Genomic DNA, 24,523 nt, shown 5'->3' with positions numbered 1-24,523 from the left:
CTGCTTTTGACACGCACCTGTGTTTTGATTTCTGCCTTACTATTTAAGCCTGCCTTCTACCTCAGTTCTTTCTTGATTCGTTGTTTGCTATCTCGCCTTAGCTTCTTGTGCACTCGGCACGTCAATTTTTGGACTCTGGACTCTCAGCTAGTTAGCGTTAGCTTCCCGTGCGTAGGCACGCGCCTTCTTTTGCCTTTTCTATCAGTGTTCTTTAATTTTTTGTATATTAAATCCGAATTCTTACCTGCTATTCCTGCCTGCTGGTCCTTGTGCATCTTGAGGTGACACTACGCAAATCCACAATGCGTTTCCAACTTGACAAAATGAGTTTTACTCAAACATTTCAAGCCACAAGTTAAGCTTTTTATTTGTAAATCTGAGACAAAGCAGCGATATTGATTAATGGTGATTGCACTTTTGACAACCAGCCAACAGTTCCGGCCAATCCATCTCAAAGCTTTCCTAGTAGTTTGTGAAAAATCTGAATACGAAAATGGCTTTATTGACTGAAAAAAGTTGCATTTCATTTAAAATGTATATACACATGAATCGGTACTTTGGTTTAATTTCTATAGCCTTCATTCTGTCCCTCATTTTTTTCTAACCCAACAAATCATCCATCCAGTTGCTTTGTGTGACCATGGTCTCCGCCACTCGCTCGGGATTGTTGTTGTCCGACTCCGTCAGACCGTCCAAAGGGGAAGATTCCTTTTGCAACTCCGCCTTTGGCGACAAATCTGAGCCAAAGATATCAAGGGAGAAAGGATCTCCCTGTGCTGAAGGAGCTAGAAAGGGTGGTCCCTGGGACCCAGGCGACCCATTCTGTAGATCAGCACCGAGAACATCGCCCACTGCAAAGATATCATCAGGGAAGGTTGATGATTGGTTAGTGGATGTTTCAGTTTGAACAGGTTGCTGGGTGCATAAAGTGCCATCTGGGGCGAATATATCCAGATCTGACTCCTGAATGTACGTTAGGCTGTTTGTCGTCTCCACCAGGCTTTGATTCTCAGCCTGGTTGATAAAGTCTGGGGCGATCAGTTGCTCTGTCAAGCCGAGCTCTCCATTTTCCATCAATCCTGGTTGAGAGTCAAGCAGGCTAAAGCTTTCAGTAGGAACTGAACCCGTCGTATTTACAAGGTCGTCCCCAAAAAGATCCTGAGAAACAAACTGATCAATCGGTGTCTCTGGCAGAGGTTCTTGGTTGAGATCAACAATTGTGTTGTGGTCAATATAACTTTCTTCTGGCTTAACTTCAAAGACCTGAATGGTGGGTGGATCAACCCCGACCTCAAAAACCTCACTGTTTTCAATGGTCAATTCAAGGGTTGACTCCTGAGAGCCATGATCATTAGGAGAAAGAAAGTCTTCAGAGTCAGCTGCTCTAGAATCAGCTGATTCTTTAATGGTAGCCCCACGGTTCTGGTCTTCAGTATGATCTGTTTGGACAGGTTCTGTCAGGTCGTCCCCAAAAAGATCCTGAGAAACAAACTGATCAATCGGTGTCTCTTGCAGGGGTTCTTGGTTGAAATCAACAATTGTGTTGTGGTCAATATGTCTTGTTTCTGGCTCAGCTTCAAAGACCTGAACGATGGGTGGATCAACCCTGACCTCAAAAACCTCACTGTTTTCAATGGTCAATTCAAGGGTTGACTCCTGAGAGCCATGATCATTAGGAGAAAGAAAGTCTTCAGAGTCAGCTGCTGTAGAATCAGCTGATTCTTTAAAGGTAGCCCCACGGTTCTGGTCTTCAGTATGATCTGTTTGGACAGGTTCTGTCAGGTCGTCCCCAAAAAGATCCTGAGAAACAAACTGATCAATCGGTGTCTCTTGCAGAGGTTCTTGGTTGAGATCAACAATTGTGTTGTGGTCAATATGTATTTTTTCTGGCTCAGCTTCAAAGACCTGAATGATGGGTGGATCAACGCCGACCTCAAAAACCTCACTGTTTTCAATGGTCAATTCAAGGGTTGACTCTTGAGAGCCACAATCATTAGGAGAAAGAAAGTCTTCAGAGTCAGCTGCTGTAGAATCAGCTGATGCTTTAAGGGTAGCCCCACGGTTCTGGTTTTCAGTATGATCTGTTTGGACAGGTTCTGTCAGGATGTCATTTGTTTCACTAGTTAATTTGTGGTCCAGGGTCACTGACTCTGTGATCAAAGTATCCTCATTGATGCTCTGCAGTGTGTTTGAGTTGGAAGAGAGAGCCCGGTCTTGAACTACGGCATTATCTTCCTGGTCCAGAGGTTTGACTTGACCCTCATCGAGCTCTTTCATTTTGTATTGTTTGTTCTTGTCTAAGGAGGTCTGAAAGAGTTTTGCCATGAGTCTACTGCCAGGTTTCTCGTTTGCTTTACTGACATTTTTTGCTTCAACCTTGTTTGTTTTCTCTGTCCCACTCACCGCGAAGAGCTTTGACAAGGGACTCTTTCCTTTGGACCAAGATCCCAGCCGGACTTTGGACCTGTCAGTCTGTCTCGCATTGCCCTTCAGAGCATGTGTTTTTGCAAGAACCTGTTCACTGCTGCTCTGCTCATTTTCTTGTGCTGAGTTTATCTTGTCATCCCTACTTTGGTTGCCTTCAGACGTCCTTTCAGGTTTTGGCGGAGGAGTTGCATTTTTAATCGGCTCCTGTGTCATAAGAACTTGGACAAAACTGACATCTTCAACCGATTCAAGTGTCTGCACACCTCCGTTCAAAACAGTAGGTACAATTTTGTCGTTGGTTTGTAGGATTTCTTTGCTTTTCTCCACCTCAACACCAGACTCTGTCGTGCTGGGTTCTCTTCCGGGCTTATGTGTACGCTGTAATTTCTGATCTAAGTCATTTTTCCCACAGTTATCATTTGCATTATTGACCGTATCATTGCAAAACTGCTTCGTTTGGCCTGACGAAGACACCAAACCAGTGGGATCCGCCTTTGTCGCACCCGTGGCCGGTTGAGGCTGATCGCGGTGAGGAACATCATCAAGATTCGCCGCAAAACGTACGGACTTCCTTGTTTTTTTAGGACTAGCATCCGGTTTGTTTGAAGCTTTATCCAAGACTTTTTTCCCACTTTCTCGTAGCGAAGAAGAGGAAGGGGGAGAAGTTGGAGGTATGTTGACTTGAAAATGTGCAGGTTTTGAGCGATAACTTGTGGATTTTGGCTCTGTTGCCGCAGGTTTCTCCTTGACTTCTGACACAGACTGTTGGACTCTATCTACTGGTTTCAAACCGGTTGTGTTTACATTCACAAGTGGCTTCTTCTTCTCCGGAGGCCATTTCACTTTCAGTTTGCCCTTGACCTCAACATTACTGCCGTAACGCATCTCGGTTGCACGGGACTTTGCGACGTACTCTTCGGCGGACAACTTTCCACCGGCTGCAGGATCGCTTAAGCGGCTTTTTGTCGATTCGAGGCGAGCCGTCTTGTCGGTTTCATCGCCTCCTTTCTCTTTTCTAAGCCAGCGGTCTTTATGCTGCTTGTGCCCAAACCCCTCGTCGTAGTTTCCCTTCTGTTTGAAAAGCTGCTGGTAGTGAGACATGCAGTAGAACTCGCCATAAAGAGAGGAGTAGTTGTGGATGCTGTAATAAAAAATATATATGTCATTTTTAAATCAGAAAAATAACAAGATACCGTATTTCCTTGAATTGCCGGCGGGTATATAGTATGCGCCTGACTAGAATTACTGCCGGGTCAAACTCGTTTCGCAAAATTTTATTTTTATTAGTGCATGTCTAGAATTTCCGCCAGGTCAAACTCGTTTCGCAAAATAATTAGCATATCCCTAGAATTGAGAGAAACAGGTACAGTAAGCGTTTTTGTTTTTTTGGAAAGGGATGGGACTTTCCATCCCTCTATAGTTGTTGTTTTTGGCACATTTTTGAAGGTCAAGTGCACCACATTCGTTGTTTAATTTACGTAATTGGCCGTGCCGCATGTGCACGCAATTTTTTATAGACACCGTGGAAAAGACAAGGAATGAGCAAGACAAATATGTTTTAAATCACAAAAACTTCCTTCTGTGGCTCTTTTTTGGTTTTTATGTCAGAAGTGGGTTGTCCCGGTTCTAGATATTTTGGTACTTTTCTGAATAAAGGGGACCACACAAAATGGCATTATTGGCTTTATTTTAACAAAAAAAAATCTTAGGGTACATTAAACATATGTTTGTTATTGCAATTTAGTCCTTAAATAAAAAAGTGAACATACTAGACAACTTTCTTTTAGAATTAAGTAAACAAACAAAGGCTCCTAGTTAGTCCTCCTCAGTATTTTCAGCTTAAAAAAAATAAGGATTTTAATCCTCCAAAAATACTCGTTGTCCGTTACACATTTGTTGCCTAGAATTTCCGCCCGGGTCAGACTTGTCATGTCACGAATGACACTTCACTTGTCATCATTTTCAAAATGGAGGAGGCTGATTTCAATAATTTGAAACCGTATAAAGTGAATTAGTGAATTATATTTATATAGCGCTTTTCTCTAGTGACTCAAAGCGCTTTACATAGTGAAACCCAATATCTAAGTTACATTTAAAGCAGTGTGGGTGGCCCTGGGAGCACGTGGGTAAAGTGTCTTGCCCAAGGACACAACGGCAGTGACCAGGATGGCGGAAGCGGGGATCGAACTCTACCAACCGAGCTATACCTCCCCCATAAAGGGAAGAAGATTAAGCGCTATTCAGTAGGATTTAAGGTCCAAGCTATTGAATATGCTAAAAAGAACAGTAAGCAGCTATGTTTTATCAATATACCGTAGCTGCGTGTGTCAAATATGAGTCATTAAATGACCCCCGCCTCCTGGTGGTAGAGGGCGCTAGTGATCCTTTCTTGCGACTACTCGGCTGCAGAAGAAGTGACAACAAGCAGTGATCGTTTATTTTTTCCTCTCGCTTGCACTTTTAACATGGAGGATTACATATATAAAATAAAACAGTTTTCTAAACTGTACTTTCAATCGAAGCAGGAGGTAATAAAGGAAGATCTCCATCGAGACAGAGACTCTTAAAACTGAAGAAAGATAAGGAAGACTTCTATTAACAAGTTTTGATCAGAAGGAGCTGCGCATGGACTTTGTTTATAAGTAAAAGTAAGACCATAATGGTATCCTTACATCACACTCAAATTTATAAGCGCAGGCCTGAATTTACTGGATGCCTTTGGTAAGCGCCGGAGTTAGAAGAGGTTTTAAAATAATTAGCGCCCCGGCGGCAATTCAAGGAAATTCGGTATATGTGTTTTTTGAATCGGAACCTTTGAATCAACAGGTGGGTAATAGAAAGTTGATTTTGTTGATTCTGAATTGTGCGCGGAAGTAGTCCCCAAACCTCTCACCTCAGCTTCTTCTGGCAGTGTTTGCAGCAGAAACACTTCTTGTGCAGGATAAGTTTATTGGCCACCATTTTTTCCATGGGATACACCGGCGTCATACAGGCGGAACACATTTCCTTGACGGGTGGCAAAAACTACAACGATGGAGACAAATTAATGTGACATGGTGACACACTGAACAGGGTTTTTGACACAACATGATAAGACATCAAAGTTGCACAGTTAAATGGTCGATGGGCAGCGGTTCTTAACCTGGGTTCGATCCAACCCTAGGGGTTCGGTGAGTCGGCCTCAGGGGTTCAAGACACACCCGACTCATCATGTAAATAAAAACTTCTCCCTATTGGTGTATTATGGATACCCCCAAACAATGTTCCCTCTAATTTTCCATCTAATTTGCAGATGTGTATTTTGTTGTTCTTTGAACAAGGGGATGTTCATGCACGGTTGATTTTGTGCCCCAGTAAAAAAAAACATATAACTTTGTCTTGAAATAGAATTTTTTATTTATTTATTTTTTCACGAAAGGGTTCGGTGAACGCGAATATGAAATTGGTGGGGTTTGGTACATCCAATAAGGTTAAGAACCATTGGTCAATGGGTTATACAAACCCGGTTTCCATATGGGTTGGGAAATTGTGTTAGATGGAAAATATAAACGGAATACAATGATTTGCAAATCATTTTCAACCTATTTTCATATGAATATGCTACAAAGACAAGATATTTGATGTTCAAACTAATAAAAAAAATTTTTGGGGTGCAAATAATCATTAACTTTAGAATTTGATCAAAAACCGACATTAATCTCTAAAGGATATCACCACATGGGTTCGGGAACACTTCAAGAAAACCACTGTCACTAAATACAGTTGGTCGCTACATCTGTAAGTGCAAGTTAAAGCTCTACTATGCGAAGCAAAAGCCATTTATCAACAACATCCAGAAACGCCGCCGGCTTCTCTGGGCCCGAGATCATCTAAGATGGACTGATGCAAAGTGGAAAAGTGTTCTGTGGTCTGACGAGTCCACATTTCAAATAGTTTTTGGAAATATTCGACATCGTGTCATCCGGACCAAAGGGGAAGCGAACCATCCAGACTGCTATCGACGCAAAGTTCAAAAGCCAGCATCTGTATGTACGGGGGTCCATTAGTGTCCAAGGCATGGGTACCTTACACATGTGTGATGGTATGGGGGTGTATTAGTGCCCAAGGCATGGGTACCTTACACATCTGTGAAGGCACCATTCATGCTGAAAGGTACATTCAGGTTTTGGAACATAATATGCTGCCATCTAAGCGCCGTCTTTTTCATGGACGCCCCTGCTTATTTCAGCAAGACAACGCCAAGCCACATTCAGCACGTGTTACAACAGCGTGGCTTCGTAAAAAAAAAGAGTACAGGTAACTTCCTGGCCCGCCTGCAGTCCAGACCTGTCTCCCATCGAAAATGTGTGACGCAATATGTTCTCGTCCGGCAAAGGGGAGGAGACCCTGCCCCAAGTGGAGCAGTTCAAGTACCTCGGGGTCTTGTTCAAGAGTGATGGAAGAGTGGATTGTGAGATCGACAAGCGGATCGGTGCGGCGTCTTCAGTAACGCGGACGCTGTATCGATCCGTTGTGGTGAAGAAGGAGCTGAGCCGGAAGGCAAAGCTCTCAATTTACCGGTCCATCTATGTTCCCATCCTCACCTAAGGTCATGAGCTTTGGGTTGTGACTGAAAGAAAAAGATCACGGGTACCAGCGGCCGAAATTATTTTCCTCCGCCGGGTGGCGGGTCTCTCCTTTAGAGATAGGGTGAGAAGTTCTGCCATCTGGGAGGAGCTAAAGGTAAACCCGCTGCTCCTCCACATGGAGAGGAGCCAGATTAGGTGGTTCGGGGATCTGGTCAGGATGCCACCCAAACCTCTTCCTAGGGAGGTGTTTAGGGCACGTCCAACCGGTAGGAGGCCACGGGGAAGACTGTCGGATTTGGTTGTCTTTTTATTTCCTAGTCAGATTTTAGAACAGCTAAAGTGTGAGCCTTTTACATAGACCTTGAATTTGGAATGTGCGAATGAAGACATAACAATCTGTTATCTCAACTGTCCGAAGTAGGGAGGAGAAGAAGAGGGGCGGGTGGGAGTGGGTGAGGAGGGAGAGACTGCCATTTTAGGATTAGATCAATTTGGACCGAGCTTTGAAATGTTGTATCTAGATTGATCTCTCAAGGCGCTTTGGTAATAAAATAGAAAAATGAGCAACCTCTGTCTCTGATTGATTTAAAACCAGCTTATGTGTCATCAAACAATCTGGGGGCGTTGAGCGAAGGAAGACCAGGTCCAAAACGCAACAGGAAAGTTCTTTGAATACCCATCCATTAATGAAATACCATAGAACAGATTAAGAACACTTTCTTTCTAAAACTGTAATTTATTAAACAATTTACACAACACCTTACAGCTATTTTGTTTGATTTCAAATAATTGTACATTCTATATAACATAAGTACGGTATAAAATCCATAAGACAAATGTTTGTTTTTTTAAATAAAAATTGAACATATCCATCACTACATGACATCAGATTTTATGATGAACAAAACTTGATAACACAAATGCAGTACGTAGTCCCCTAAAGACCGCCAAGGAGCAGGTTTGTTCAGTGTCCTTTGTTGGGTTGGCTAAACGGTACAAACAATTTCCCTTTCTTGTCCGTCTTACTCAGCTTCTCGTCCTTAGGGGGGAAACTAGATCTTTGCACTAATGGGGATGTCATGACTTGGTATCTGGTTGGGCTCCCGACCACCTCAAACAGGGCAGCTGGCATACTGTCAGACTGTTTGGTAACAAATGTAGACTTCACAGAGGATACAAAAACGTTTCCAAAGCCGTCGGTCTCTTCGTAGGTTTCACTGACAGTCTTTGTCCCGATGATTCCTGCAGGTTCCTTGGGAACTGTTTGCACCTCAAGCATGCTAACCTTATGCTTTGCTGGGCTGTTACCAGACTCATGGGCCGAATGGCCTGGGCAACTTTGACCTTTTTCCTCCAGTGCCGGTTTAAATGTGGACATGGCGGGCTTCGGTTGTTCAGCCGGCCTTCTGGCCGCGGAGTGAATGGAGATAAATGACGGGGACGACTGGGAAGAGGACTGTCTAATGAGCTTGTTGTTGACTTGTCCAGGCGCTTCTTTCTTCGGAAGACTGCGTAGGTTTGTCGTTTCTTTGCTTTGACCTGATTGGGCCTTGGTTGACGCAATGCTGATTTTCCTGACCTTGTTGGCAGGTTGAATATGTTGCTCCGCTACTAAAGACTCATCAAACAGTCCTGACAAGCCAGCAATGTCTGCCTCCGATTTCAGATTAGAGACCGAGTAGAGAGCCTTTTTGATCACCTCTTCGATGTCAAGGAGCTTCGCCAATGTCTGGTCCTTTAGATTTAGTATCTCTTTACTTGCTTTTTCCAAATCCTCGTACGCAGTTTCCACCGAAGAAACACTTTCTAGATCATCATCCCGTGTCTCAGTTTCAACTTTCTTTTCCAGTTGTTTGTTTTGCTTTGAACTTTCGTTCAGTGATGCCACCCAAGCAGGGACACTATCACAAACGGTCTTCAAACCGGTGGCTCCTTCAATCTCCTGCACCTGAGATAAGATTCCCTTGAGTTCCTCTCGTTTCCTGATATTTTCAAAGATTTCCATGGCTGCCTTTACGTTGCCCTTCATGATCTCGTCCTTGTGCACAGAGAGCCTCTGTCGTCGCTCAACCTCCGTCTCTTTACCTTTCTTCTCTCTCAAAACAACTCTATGTTCGTTTTCGTCAGCAATGTTTGTTGTTGGACTTTGACAGGGACTTGCTGCGATGTTTGTCTCTGACACTTTACCGGCACTGAGTTGCTTCGCACCATGTGAGAGCATGGGTCTGCAGTTTGGGGTCCTTGAGGTCTGTTGCCCCGATTCAACCTTGTCATTTTTAACAGTCTTTGTGGGTAAGAAATTGGCTTTTTTATTCAGGGTCTCACTCCCGGTTCTTTCAAAGTTCTTTAAAGCAGCCTGCAAGCCCATGTTCATTTCATGCTTAGGGTTGTCTTCATAGTCCTTCATGCACTTTTGTATCTCCTCCGCCGCATTAATTCTCTGGATGACATTTCTCTCCATCTCCAATTCAGGTGTGTTTGACTTTGTCACTTGGTAGTCGGATTTATGTCCAGTTCTGGCCCTTGTGCCCTCAATTAACCGATTAGTGGGAAGTTGTGTGCGTTGCTTTGCGTCAGGATGAGTCCCTGCGGTGGGTTTTTTTGCCGGCGTCACGTTCACATCGTCTACAAACACAGGTTTAGTCAAGTGTGGCTTTGGTGGCAATGCCGGCTTCAGGTCCTGTGGTGTCTTTTGCAGGAGTGGAGCCTCAACCTCAGAACTGGACCTTTCAGAGCCTTTGTTTTCTACTGGGTAGCATGTGGGTTTCCGTGCTGTGATGGATGGTTTCCCTTGACAGGTTACTGAAATTGAAGGAGACAATGTTGTGTCAGACGGAGGCACAGACACCACAACACCCCTCTCTGAACTTTCTGACTTCCTGTATAGCATTGCAGATTTAAAGTCTCCCTTGGAGACATTTACACTAGACCTCTCAAGCGATTTCAGCGCTTGGTGAACACTACCGCCTACAACGTCTTCTTTATCTGGGAGCCTCTGCTCGGTTGCAACACTTTGCAGAGATCTAATCGCTGCCTTTACATCTCCCTTAATAACATCTTCGGACTCATCGAGTCCTGCTATCAGACCGTTGCATTCATAGCTTACAAAAGGTACATTATCACTGACTATAACTGCACTAAAATGAGATACATCTCCCTGTTGGCAAGCCTCTAAGGAACAATTGTCCAAATCTTTCATAGTATCACTAACCTTTGAATAAGTCTTGACTTGTTGACTCCTGGAGGAAGACGATTGCGTGACCACTGGCGACCTCTCTTTTTGTGCCGAGACTTCCAGATTGTATATTTTTCCAGGAACAATGACTTCCCGCTCCGGATGCATGCTTTGCTGCTTGGCCAGTTCCAGGGACTTCTTAGCCGCTTTCACATCCCCACATATGATCATCTCTTTTTGGACTTGGGCTTCTTCGGCTTCAGGACATGACAAGTCCATGTCGTAAATAGTTCCAGGTGTAAATACCTCCCGCTCTACGCACATGCTTTGTTGCTTTGCGCGTTCTAAAGACTGCATCGTTGCCTTGACATCTCCCGCCACAATGTTCTCTTTTTCGACTACGATTTCTTGTTTCGTGGCAAGTTGTTGTTTGGCTGTCGAAACGTCGCCAGGAATGATTTCATCCTTAGGAACGGAGTTTTCAGCAACGAAGGCGCACTCTGATATGAATACCTTTTTGGTGTTCTTCACGTCCCCTGGTAGGACATCAGAAATAGTTCGCTCCACCAGCTCCTTTTGCTGACATAGACTCCGCTTAGCTTCTCTCACATCGCCCTGTACGATTTCAGTTTGCTCCTTGCTGAGAGTATTACAATCAGTTTCATCTTCCGATACCGCAGAATGAAGACTTTTCAGGTAGTGCAGATCTCCTTTCTCAATGCAACTTTTGTACAAGTTGACATTCCCCTTTTCGTTCTCATCAATTCTGCATGACGCTGCTGTTTTTTGACTGTTGGCAGTGGCTAACAGATTTCCAATAGTCGACTTCACGTCTCCTCGCTCAATAGCAGGACTTTGAGCTTTAGTTTCACTCTGGCTGCTGAGTAAGTAGACAGACATCTCCGCTTGTCCCCCGGTAGTCTCTTGCATGAGGATCCCTTTCTTGAAGTTTTTATCTTGAACAAGCATTTCGTCGATCATCTGAACTATGTCTTGTATTATTTGATCCCGCTCAAGGGTAATAGTTGTAGATGAATGATAGACTGGGAGTTCAACTTTGGTGGCGGTCACTTGTCCTTTCTCCGCTTCTTTGAGAAGAGTAACCTGTGGGTTGGTCGGTTTGAGTAGGAGCTGTAGCATGATGTTTCTAAGGTTGCCCTCAACAACCTCCTCCTTCTGAATTTGGACTTCATTTGAGTTTCCGAGTTGGAATTTCGCCATGGTTACGTTTCGGCCATCATTTGCTTCAACTATGATACCACCTGAGTGAATTAAATTCAGTTCACTTAAGTATACCACTGTGTCAGTGACACTGCTGGAGGTGATTTTGTCCAGTGGGGTTGTCTCAAAGAGCCAGGTTGTGCACTTCACATCAGCTTTTGGTATGGTCTCCTCCGTACCTTGGAATGAAGTTTCTTCTTGCTGCTTGATTTTGTCCAGTGGCTGTGATTCAAACATCCAAGTACAGCGCTTCACATCTCCTTTCTGGCTGTCTTCTCTGTAGACCGTTTTGACTGGACCTTGCTCTTGATGTTCTCCCCTGAGCGTGTCGACGTTTTGATTCTCGAAGAGCCAGGTGGAGGTCCTGACATCTCCGCGCTGAATGTCGGTGACACTAACCATCCTTACAAACTTGTCGTTGGATTCCTCGGATTCAAATATCTTTTTATTGAGCTGCACGTTACAGCTCCCAAAGTCGTCAATGACCTTGACAGAAGGTTCCTCTCGACAGGTAAGGGAGTCCAGTGGTTGTGTTTCGAACTTCCATCTGGCCGATTTGACATCTCCCTTCTCGACGTCCTCTTGAGTGACAGCTCTGATCACATAAACTTCATTCTCTGCCTTGATGGCCTCAAGGGGCTTAGTCTCAAACATCCATCTGGCTCCTCTTACATCGCCGCTCAATATCTCCTCCTTTTGCACAGTCGTCACCTCGTGAAACTCTCCCTCTTTGTCCCTAATGGCGTACAGTGGCAGGGACTCGAACATCATGGTGCTAGACTTCACGTCAATATCCCCCACAGGCTCTTCCACACCGATTGGTTTTTGTTCAAGAGGTTGATCGTGGATTTTATCCAGTGAGGAGGTTTCAAATATAAACTTCTTGTTCTTTACGTCCCCACTCACATCTTCAATTACTCTCTGGATGCTTGCATCGTCTTTGTCCTTATTGATCGTGTTCATGGGACAGTTCTCAAACAACCAGGTAAATTTATGTACTGATCCCTTTTGGATGTTCTCATCATTTTGTTCATCGTATGCCATCTCTGATCCGATTTCATCAAGGGACCGGGATTCAAAAAGCTCTTTGACTCTCGAGACATCGCCTGATTGAACGTTGACTTGACTGACACATCTTACGTCTTGGTCTGAGTATGTGCCCTTTCCAATTTCGTCCAGGGTCTCTGTCTCAATCAGATGTTTGACTGTTTGACCCCCCGCCTCAGATTTGACTGAATTCTGTATGGTGTCACAGAGCTTCAGTTTGTACTCGCCGTCCTCCTTGATGGTGTCTAATGGCTGGGATTCAAAAAGCCATGTAATGGACTTGACGCTGGGGTTGTCGATGGCCTCTGTGTCCTTAACCTTTTCTGATTTGTCGTACGGAATGTCCATTGGTCGTGTCTCAAAAAGCCATTTGCACGTCTTGACATTGCCTTTCCGAGGCTCCGTTTCAAGAGAGCGACTTGGCTCCGTCTGGTTGAACTTGGAATGAATCCCCTCTATTGTCTGGGTTTCAAAAAGCCACTTTGCCAACTTGACATCCCCCATCGTGTCCTCCTCCCTTGTGATGCCTTTGATTACCTCGACATTTTCCTTTCCTTCTGTCAGCTCATTCAAGAGCTTGGTCTCAAACATCCACTTGTAGTTCTGAACCTTGCCCTTGATGAATTCCTCACGGTTGACAGTGGTTATCTTGTAGAAGTTTCCAGAGCTGTCTTTTATGGCATACAAAGGAGCATCTTCCTGCGTGGCGTTTTCTGGTGCGACATTTTCTTTGTCGCAGTTCTCGTCAGAAGGAGCGATTCTACTCAAAGGGATCGTTTCGAAAAGTTGCTTGAATCCTCGGACATCACCCTTTTCAATCTCTTGTTCTTTGACTGAGATGCTCTTTCCGGCGCTGCCGCCCTCAAATATGATCTTTTTGTCTTTCACCGCTCCCTTTTCAACGGCTGAAAGGGTAACTTTTTCCAAACAGCCAACTTCGTAGCTATCATTCAGAGTCTCCATTGGTCGCGTTTCAAACAGCCACAGGGAGGTCTTGACATCTCCCCCAATTACGTTTTCCCTTTCCAGACTCTTTTCCTCTGCATTTCCTCTAAGCGTTGCCAAGGGTTGCATCTCAAAGAGCTTAGTCTTGTTGGTGACATCCACTTCTCCCGTGCCCTCAAACTTGTCCACGACAACTTCTTTTATGTCATCAAAGGACTGAGTCTCAAACATCCACCTTTTTCTGTCTGTTCCACCTTTGTGCCCCTCCTCCAGGGAAATACCCCGAATGATTTTCACTCCATCAGTGCCCTTACTAATCAGGTCCAAAGGCTGAGTTTCAAATAACCAACGAGTAGAGCTCGTGTTGCCGTTTTTGATCTCCTCCCTGCAGATGGATTTGATTGAATGGATATTGCCACTTTTATCCCTGATGGCACAGCGAGGTTCTGCCTGGAAGAGTTTCACAGTCTTCTGGACGTCTCCTTTTTGTTCCTGCAGCTCAGACTTCAGTTTCAAGAAATTCTGGTCCTCAATTGAGTTGCAGCGTCCCAGGTCACTGAGGGGTTTAGTCTCAAAGAGCAGCCGAGTCCCGCAAACATCTCCCGGCTGGATGGCCTCTTTCAGCACGGCTTCAACCAGTTCTCCGTCTTCTGTTCTATGAAGGGAATCCAAGGGCTGGGTTTCAAACAACCAGGTGGATGTTCTTACATCCCCCCGGACAGAGTTCAGCCTTTCTGCACGTTTCTGCTGTCCTCTATCACTGTTCTCAAACATGGAAGAGGTCCCTCGGACATTTCCACCTGTTATGTCCTCCTCATCCAGCAACTTCTTGGTGGAGTGAGGATCCCCAATGCTATCCAGGTTCCAGTTTTCAAAGATCCACCTCATCGATTGCACTTCACACTGATTAGCTGCATCCGCTGCGTCGGCGTCGTCAAGCTGCACCGCCCTCATGATCTCATCGTCCACACCTTCCCCAAGATCTCCCAGGATGTCCGGGTGGATGTGTTTGAAGATTCTCTTCAGTTCCGTCTTCTGCCTTTGCTGGTAGTATGTGGAGAAGGTTTCCTTGGGCGGCGGTAAGGGGAGGCTATTTAACGCTGAGGGCCCTTCGTAGTCAAGGGGCCTGGCTGGCACGGGTGGGGGAGGCGGTGGGAGAGGCAGGTCATCTTCATCATGAGATGATTGCGAAACTGTGACTTTCCTGGCTGCCTCAGCCATCTTTAAAAACGAGAAACACAACAGAACATGCCACCATGTCAGTAATGGAGTCAGTAGGACCAAAATTAAACGACATGCGTATGTTTAGATGGCATGCAATTTTTGGGGGGGGCGAACCCATACATTACCTTTTTCTACGCTCACTTGACGTTTTTCACTGCAAACCATCCTCTGCCACACCAAGGTTAAGGGGGAAAAAACTACACACAGCTGTTAGTCGATCATGGGTGTATTCAAAAGTGGTCTTTTTGCTTACAACTAGGGTTGTACGGTATACCGCTGTTAGTATAGCACCGCGGTACTAATGCATTTGGTTGGATGCTATACCGCCCCCGTCGTCGTCACGTCGTGTCATTGCTGGTTTTACACACGGAGCACTTACAAGCAGAGACAGTGTGTAGACAGAAAAGGGAGAACGGAAGTATTTTGGCTTAAAAACTGACGATAAAGGTGAAGTTTTATTACTCGCGGTGTCATGTCTGTGTGATCACGTTTTGTTTTAGTCACTTTGAGCACTTTTGTTTGTTTTGTCACCATAGCAACCCATTAGTTTTCACCTGTCCTTATGTCCCGCACCTGTTTTGCATTTGCACACCTGTCACTAATATCCACAGCATTATTTAAACCTGTAGTTGCCAGGTAGTCAGCCTGGTGACTTTACCTATACTTCCTTCATGCCATGCCATGTTTAATCATTCTGTCCATAGTTTCCCTCCTGCCCATGCCACGTAAGTTTCTGTTTTTTTTATGTCACAGTTATTGAGTTTTGTTTTTTTCATCCATAGTTCTGCCTTTGTGCTAGTTTTTGTTTTTACAAGTCACGTTTGTTCTCCGCCATTGTGTGCGCCTTTTGTTTGCTTCCTTTTTTGTAATTTGTTAGTGCAATAAATAAATGTACACCTTCATTCACGCCTCGCCCGCGCTAACTTTCCTTTGCCTTCTGGGAAAAAAAAAACCAAAGTCCACAATTTAACACGCGGTTAAAGTCCGGCCCCAGTCGGTAGTCTTTTAGCTACTTCTTAATCACTAATCCTCGACTCCATGGCGACAAATAAAGTTTCTTACAAGTATCTCCCCTGCTTGGATGAGGAATAGCTACACACCGTTGCATACCAATATCAAAATGTAAACAAACGCCGATGGTGGATCTACACCTGACATCCACTGTAATGATACCAAGTACAGGATCGTATCCAGTCGATACTACTATGATTACGTCTATATTTTGTGACATCGGAACATCTTCTTTCTATTTAAAAAAATATATATTCTATTTATAAACTCAGTAAAAACATCCATGGAAACATGAGGACTTTGAATATAACAGATGTCTGATCCTGTGACGACTTGGTATCGGATTAATGCCTAAATGTGTGGTATCACCGTAAACTAATGTAAAGTATCCAAACGAGAGAATAATAAGTGATTATTACATTTTAACAGAAGTGTAAATGGAACTTGTTAAAAGAGAAAGTAAGCAAATATTAACAGTGAATGAACAAGTGGATTAGTAATCCATTTTTACAGTTTTTCCCTCATAATTTTGGCAAAATAATGGGTATTATGTTAGATCCACTATGGACTAGACTCTCACTACTATGTTAAAACCACTATGGACTGGACTCTCACTCCATTATGTTAGATCCACTATGGACTGGACTCTCACTATTATGTTAGATCCACTATGGACTGGACTCTCACTATTATGTTAGATCCACTATGGACTGGACTCTGACTATTATGTTAGATCCACTATGGACTGGACTCTCACTATTATGTTAGATCCACTATGGACTGGACTCTCACTATTATGTTAGATCCACTATTGACTGGACTCTCACTATTATGTTAGATCCACTATGGACTGGACTCTCACACTATTATGTTAGATCCACTATGGACTGGACTCTCACTATTATGTTAGATCCACTATGGACTGGACTCTGACTATTATGTTAGATCCACTATGGACTGGACTCTCACTATTATGTTGGATCCACTATGGACTGGACTCTCACTATTATGTTAGATCCACTATGGACTGGACTCTCACTATTATGTTAGATCCACTATGGACTGGACTCTCACTATTATGTTAGACCCACTATGGACTGGACTCTCACTATTATGATATGTTATTTACGGGTGGGGACATTGATTAAGTTAAGAGATTAACCCTAGGTGAAATTCATCTAAACATTTTGCAGCATTTACTTATATGACCCGACGCAAACAAACTTCCCTAATCATGGTGCAACAATAAAATATTTTGCAGCATTTATTTATATGAGCCGGCGCAAACAAACTTCCCTAGTCATGGTGCAACAATAAAACAATCTGCAGCATTTATTTATATGACCCGACGCAAACAACCTTCCCAAGTCATGGTGCAACAATAAAATGTAATACAACCTGCTCACTTAACCTATATATATATATATTTTTTTTTTAAAAAGAATAACATCCATGCGCCCAAAAAATTAAATTACACCCAACCTGAGGGTTCCAGGTTCGATCCCCTGTTTAAATCACGCCTTAAAACATATTTTTTTACTCTTTGGCTTTTTTAAACCAGCATGAGAGTTGTGTGATTTTAGTTGGGTTTTTTTTCTCTGATATCAGTGAGTCGACTTCAAATGTGAAATGAGGAACGAGTTTTCTCTTCAGCTATTTTGAAAATTTTAAGCATCATAATATTAATAATGATCATAAATGGTATCAGTTCCTCGCATGATCTGAAGTCGCATGTCAGGCAAGCAAAGAGTGAGTAACACACTGCACACAATCCAAGTTAAACACAAATTGCAAATAAATAAAATTCAATTACCTTGTTGCTTTTAGTCCTTGGTCCTTGAATCCTTGCACCTGAAGTACCAGTCGGTCCCTGTTCGGGGTCAGAAAAGTGACATTTGGTTTAGCTTCGATCCTGGTCCCTGGCATAATCCCCCTATACTCAATTCAATCCACTTTAATTATTATATTTATATATATTTACATAGCGCTTTTCTCTAGTGACTCAAAGCGCCATTATCTAAGGTACATTTTTTTAAACCAGAGTGGGTGGCACTGGGAGAAAGTGGTCTTAAGTGTCTTGCCCGAGGACACAACAGTCGTGCCTAGGACGGCAGAAGCGGGGATCGAACCTGGATCCCTCAGGTTGCTGGCACGGCATGCTTTGTAATGGTTGTAATTTTGAATTTTCTTTTATTTGGGGAGCATGGACGTTTTTTTTTATATAATATCCACAAAGTTACGTTTTGGTGTTGCACCATTACTAGGGAAGGTTGTTTGCATTGGGTCATATAAGTAAATGCTACAAATTGTTTGGATGAATATTTAATCATCATTTTCATGTAGGGTTAATCACTTAACTTAATGTCTGCGCTTACTGGGACACCATCTGATTGGATGTTTATATCTTCCTGTTTAGATGAAGAATTAATCATAACGTTAATAGTTCAAAAAAAATAAAAAATAAAAAATAAAAAAGTTAAAACATACATACTAGGAGAGTCAGTAATATAAAACATTTAACTATATATATAAAAATATATATATACATCAGAGAAAATAAAATAGACTAAAATCACACAACTCTCATGCTGGTTTTAAAAAAGCCAAAGAGTAAAAATTTGTTTTGAGACATGATTTAAACAGGGGATTGAACCTGGAACCCTCAGGTTGGGTGTAATTTTGAATTATTATTTTTTGGGCGCTTGGACGTTTTTTTTTTAATAATATCCACAAAGTTCAGTGAGCAGTTTGTGTTACTTTTTGTAGTTGCGCCATGACTAGGGAAGGTTGTTTGCATCGGGTCATATAAGTAAATGCTGCAAATTGTTTTATTGTTGCACCATGACTAGGGAAGGTTGTTTGCATTGGGTCATATAAGTAAATGCTGCAAATTGTTTGGATGACTAATTAATCATCATTTTCATGTAGTGTTAATCACTTAACTTAATCAATGTCTGCGCTTATACTGGGGCACCGCCTGATGGGATGTTTATATCTCCCTTTTTAGATGAAGAATTAATCATAACGTTAATAATAATAAAAAATTAAATAAATAATTTAAAAAAAATTAAAAAGTTAAGACATACATACTAAGAGAGTCAGTAATATAAAACATTTAACTATATATAAAAAATATATACATCATAGAAAATAAAATAGACTAAAATCACACAACTCTCATGCTGGTTTTTAAAAAGCCAAAGAGTAAAAATGTGTTCTAAGACATGATTTAAACAGGGGATCGAACCTGGAACCCTCAGGTTGGGTGTACTTTTGATTTTTTTGGGGGGGGGCGGATGGATTTTTTTTTTTTTTAGAATATCCACAAAGTTCAGTGAGCAGGTTGTGTTACGTTTTGTTGTTGCGCCATGACTAGGGTAGGTTGTTTATTGTTTATATCTTATTTATTACTTGGGTCCTCTTGTCTTGTTCTGTATATCGTATAGTATTTTGTACTTCTATAGTGTTTTGTATATTGTACAGGATTGCTTATTATTTTTATTGGATAGTAGTCTGTTTACATTAATTGTTAGTTTTTCCTTTATTACCTCTCGTGTTATTTATTTCACCCCATATTTGTTCCCACTACCGCACCTTAAGTTGGAGTCTTGTTATATGCACATATAACGACAATAAAGTCCATTCTATTGTATTTTATTCTATTCAGCATTTACGGTAAGTAAATGCTGCAAATAGTTGTATTGTTGCACCATGACTAGGGAAGGTTGTTTGCGTTGGGTCATATAAGTCCTTCCATCTTTTTGTAAGGAATCCGTTTTAGAAAAATGCTAACTACTCAACAGTTCAGCTCTAATTTGCCGCCCAGCTCCCTTTGAGAGAAAACGGTGGCCCTTTCCTATTGAAGCCCCCTTATAGGGCCCAGAGCGTGTTGAGGAATGCCAGGCATTTCAGGAACTCACCGGTTGTGTTGAACCTCCAACGGAGTCAATGGATGCCGCTCTTGACAGATAGAGAGCTGACCTTTCTCGAACAGAGAAGCGAGTCAATTGTGTGCCCGCCTTGGTCAGTGACGGATGATGTCTGTCATCTGCCAAGACAAAAACAATAAATACATCAAAACCCATCTTGCGAGCGATAATAACGCGTAAAACTCTGAGTTCCTTGAATTTTTTTAATGCACGTGTCCTTTTTTGACGCCTGCAGCGTGGAATGCAAGGGCGTGCGGTTACTGATGAGCCACAAGTGGGAAAATAGCGAGCAGAAATGCAAAAAAGGAAAGGATACATCGTGGGAATCCCATGTCCTAAGCCTACCAACGTCTTTCTTCTTTGACGTCTCCATTATTAATTGAACAAATTGAAAACTGAACAAATTAATAATAACCCAAAATGTTGAAAGAGCGATATCGGACCAAAAATAAAAAATAAAAATCTGTCTGGAACCGCGAAAAATGAAAAGCCTTATATAAATGTTGTGTCTATATTAGTTATATTATTAGCCTACTATCAAAATGACTTTAAACGCCTTATATAAGTGTTATAACGAAGGCAACACATGACGTAAGTGTCTATATTAGCCTACTATCAAAATGACTTTAAAAGTCTTATAATGAAGGCAGCCCATGATGTAAGTGTCTATATAAGTTATATTATTAGCCTACTATCAAAAGTACCTAAAAAGTCTGATATAAGTGTTATAATGAAGGCAACACATGATGTAAGTGTCTATATTAGCCTACTATCAAAATGACTTTAAAGTCTTATATAAGCATTATAACAAAGGCAACACATGATTTGTCTACATTAGTTATATAATAGCCTACTATCAAAATGACTTTAAAAGCCTTAAATACGTTTTATAACGAAGGCAACACATGATGTAAGTGTCTATGTTAGCTATATTAGCCTACTATCAAAATGACTTTAAAAGCCTTATAAAAGTGTTACACGTGATGTAAGTGTCTATATTAGCTGTATTAGCCTAATCTCAAAATGACTTAAAAATCTTATATAAGTGTGAAAAAAATTAAAACATTCACAGAATAATAAGATGAATAAAGAGATAAATATTGGTGTAGAAAACCAAAGGAACTCACACAATAAGTTGAATAAAAGGATTCATTTTTGGTGTAGAAAACTAAAGCATTCACACAATAATAAGTTGAATAAATAGATGAATTTTGGTGTAAAAAAAAAACAAAGGAATTCACAGAATATTTTGTTGAATATATTGATTAATTTTGGTGTAGAAAACCAAATCATTCGCACAATAACTTGAATAAATAGATTAATTTAGGTGTAGAAAGCCAAAGCATTCACAGAATAATAAATTCAATAATTAGATTAATTTTTGGTGTAGAAAACCAAAGCATTCACACAATAATCAGTTGAATAAATATATCAATTTTGGTGTGGAAAACCATGTGTGAATGCTCCAAAACGTTCACACAATAAGATGAATAAACAGATTAATTTGGGTTTAGAAAACCAAAGGAATTCACACAATAATATGTTGAATAAATAGATGATTTTTGGTGTAGAAAACCAAAGCATTCACAGAATAATTTGAATAAATAGATGAATTTTGGTGTAGAAAACCAAATCCTTCACACAATAACTTGAATAAATAGATGAATTTTGGTGTAGAAAGCCAAAGCATTCACAGAATAATAAGTTCAATAATTAGATGAATCTTTGGTGTAGAAAACCAAAGCATTCACACAATAATAAGTTGAATAAAAAGATAAATTTTGGGGTACAAAACCAAAGCATTCACACAATAATAAGTTTAATAAATTGATTCATTTTGGTAGAGAAAACCACAGCATTCACAGAATAAATTGAATAAACAGATTAATTTTGGTGTGTAAAACTAAAGCATTCACACAATAAATAAATAGATGCATTTTGTCGTAGGAAACCAAATGTATTCATAGAAGAAGACGTTGAATAAATAAATAAATGTTGGTGTACAAAACCAAAGCATTCACACAATAAGATGAATAAACAGATACATTTTGGTGTGCAAAACTAAAGAAATTCACAGAGTAATAAGTTGAATAAAAAGATACATTTTTGGTGTAGAAAACCAAAGCATTCACACAATAGTAAGTTGAATAAAAATATTAATTTTAGGGTTGAAAACCAAAACATTCACAGAATAACAAGTTGAATAAATAGATTAATTTTTGGTGTAGAGATCCTAAGCATTCACTTAATAAATTGAATAAACAGGTTAATTTTGGTGTATAAATCCAAAACATTCACAGAATAATAAGTTGAATAAATAGATGGATTTTGGTGTATAAAACCAAAGCATTCACACAATAAATTGAATAAACAGATTAATTTTGGTGTAGAGAACCAAAGCATTCACACAATAATAAGTTGAATAAATAGATTAATTTTGGTGTAGAAAACCAAAACATTCACACAAAAAATAAATTGAATAAATAGATGAATTTTGGTGTGGAAATCAAAAACATTCACTTAATAAATTTAATAATTAGATTAATTTTAGTGTTAAAAACAAAAGCATTCACAGATTAACAAGTTGAATAAATAGATTAATTTTGGTGTAGAGATCCAAAGCATTCACTTAATAAATTTAATAATTAGATTAATTTTGGTGTTGAAAACGAAAGCATTCACACAATAAATTGAATAAATACATTCATTTAGGTGTCGAAAAACATTTGTGTGAATGCATTGGCGCATTCACACACAAAAATGAAATGAATATTCAGTAAATAAATAGAAACTAAATCAAAGTTTTAAGTGATTTTAGCGCAAGAATATTCTTCTTCCACTCACTTTCCGTTGAGGGGGGCCGAGTGAAAAGCGCCCACACACGCTGGCCAGCAACCATCCCCTAAACCCCCGAGAAGAAGTTAGAAAAAACTGCCAGCTCAGCTTGGGGGGGGGGCGACCCGCAGATTGTTTGCACATTGTCCACGTGAGCTCCCCCGCCATTAGACCATCAACACCTGACCCCAAAGAATGCCAGGACCCGACCGGAGGTGGAACAAAACCCCGTCCCCTCGCCCCTGTGCAACACTTGGGGTATTAAAAATTCATATTCAGACACGTACAGCTGCCAAGTGCGTGCTCATGTGCGTGATTTACAGCTGTGAGTACACGCCTCGCTTTGTCCCAGCTGGACAATGGGTCCGGGCAGCAAGCCGGCGCCTCTCCCGAGTCCGGACTTAAAACATTTCCACGGATGGCCGAGCAGACAAAATGAAGCCCCGCCTGCAGCTGAGAGGTTGACTTCATCCTTTTCTACACCAAAAATCATACATTCCTTCATTATTTATTCACACATATTCTTTATTCCTCAACTTATTATTATTATTCTCCCGGTCACTGAGTTGCTGTTGTTCCCAAAATCTTAAATTGTCTTATAATCAAGCCGCCAGTTGACTTTGGAATGTTTAGGATCGAGGGAATTTTTACAACTGGATTTCCAACTTCTAACTGCTCGGCCTACTCTGGAATCGCGGGCTTTTTCCCTGGCAATTTTCCACCAAAATTCCCGGATTTTCAGCTTTCCCAGGATATTGTTCCCATTCAAAATTAATTAGCCATTTTTCAAACTTCCACAATTTTCCCTCATTTTTCAAACCATTCCACCTTCAACACATTCCACCATTCTGGAAATTCAAACTTTTCCAATATGAAAAAAAAATCCTGGATTTTCCAGAATTCCTGGTTTTCCAAAGCCCTATTTCCACCATTTTTTTTCTGGCAACTACTCCTTTTACATTTTTCATTGCATTCCAACCCTTCCACCGTCCAAACATTCCTCTTAATCAGCAAAAAAAAACGTAATTGTTTTTTTGAACTGGAAAATTTTCCCGAAATTCCAGGAATTCCATAATACAATTTTTAATTTTACTACTTCGACATTTCTCCACCAATTAAAAAAATGTCAACACCAACCATTTCAACTCATTCAGACCATTCAAGTTTTAACACATTTTCTAAAAAATTCCCGCTTTTCCCGAAACCCCCGATTTTTTTCTGAAATTCCCATTAAAATCAATGGGACATTTTTCAAAATCACACATTTTTCATCTGATTCAAAATGTCGACTACTCCTTTTACATTTTTCATTGCATTCCAACCCTTCCTCCGTCCAAACATTCCTCTTAATCAGGAAAAAAAACGTAATTGTTTTTTTGAACTGGAAAATTTTCCCGAAATTCCAGGAATTCCATAATACAATTTTTAATTTTACTACTTTGACATTTCTCCACCAATTAAAAAAATTTCAACACCAACCATTTGAACTCATTCACACCATTCAAGTTTTTTACCATTTTCTAAAAAATTCCCGCTTTTCCCGAACCCCCCGATTTTTTTCTGAAATTCCCATTAAAATCAATGGGACATTTTTCAAAATCACACAATTTTCATCTGATTCAAAATGTCGACTACTCCTTTTACATTTTTCACTGCATTCCAACCGTTCCACCGTCCAAACATTCCTCTTAATCAGGAAAAAAAAAATGTGTTTTTTTTTTTAACTGGAAAAAATTCCCAGTTTTGCCGAAATTCCAGGAATTCCGTAATACTATTTCTCATTTCAACATGGTACTACTTCAACTATTCTCCAACAATTTCAACACCAACTAATTCAACTCATTCAGACCATTCAAGTTTTTTACCATTCTCAAAAAAATTCCCGCTTTTCCCGAAATTCCCGATTTTTCCGGAAATTTCAACGGGACATTCTTCAAAGTTTCACAATCCCCACCTTTTTCATCGGATTCAAAATGTTCCAACTTCAAAATATTCGCCCCGTTCAGGAATTCTGTGCTCTACTTCAACAATTCTAAAAAAATTTTAAAAAATCACGGATTTCCCATAATTCCTTCTTTTTTTTTTTGCATTTTCCCTATTCAAAATGAATTGGAAATGTTTTCAAACTTACACCGTTTCCA

At 40.9% G+C, this 24,523-nt stretch overlaps 2 protein-coding genes across 2 annotated transcripts in view; both read right to left on the bottom strand.

Moving 5' to 3' along the window:
* Positions 1 to 341: 341 nt before the first annotated feature.
* On the bottom strand, positions 342 to 7,569 carry LOC133545229 (uncharacterized). Its single transcript, XM_061890622.1, has 2 exons — positions 5,321 to 7,569; positions 342 to 3,568 (listed from the first exon to the last, which is right to left on the bottom strand). The coding sequence occupies exons 1-2, from the start codon at positions 5,428 to 5,430 to the stop codon at positions 601 to 603; spliced, it is 3,078 nt and encodes a 1,025-aa protein (XP_061746606.1). The 5' UTR covers positions 5,431 to 7,569; the 3' UTR covers positions 342 to 600.
* A 142-nt stretch (positions 7,570 to 7,711) lies between these two features.
* The window catches only part of xirp1 (xin actin binding repeat containing 1), a 46,236-nt gene continuing 29,424 nt past the window's right edge, over positions 7,712 to 24,523 (bottom strand). Inside the window, exons 7-9 of the mRNA XM_061890142.1 lie at positions 19,539 to 19,666; positions 17,432 to 17,488; positions 7,712 to 14,604 (exon numbers count right to left, since the gene is read on the bottom strand). Of these exons, the coding sequence (XP_061746126.1) occupies positions 7,960 to 14,604; positions 17,432 to 17,488; positions 19,539 to 19,666 (6,830 nt within the window). The 3' untranslated portion in view covers positions 7,712 to 7,959. The remainder of the gene's footprint in view (positions 14,605 to 17,431; positions 17,489 to 19,538; positions 19,667 to 24,523) is intronic.

Source organism: Nerophis ophidion, linkage group LG28, assembly GCF_033978795.1.
Source record: "Nerophis ophidion isolate RoL-2023_Sa linkage group LG28, RoL_Noph_v1.0, whole genome shotgun sequence".
Lineage (NCBI taxonomy): Eukaryota > Metazoa > Chordata > Actinopteri > Syngnathiformes > Syngnathidae > Nerophis > Nerophis ophidion.
Note: the sequence above shows the minus strand (reverse complement) of the source record. Positions and strands in the feature narration are given on the sequence as shown.

Excerpts from the sequence above, each read along its gene's own strand:
- LOC133545229 (XM_061890622.1), bottom strand. The coding sequence starts at position 5,430 with ATGTGTTCCGCCTGTATGACGCCGGTGTATCCCATGGAAAAAATGGTG. Across the intron at positions 3,569-5,320 it reads CACTGCCAGAAGAAGCTGAG|CATCCACAACTACTCCTCTC; the intron begins GTGAGAGGTTTG and ends TTTTTATTACAG.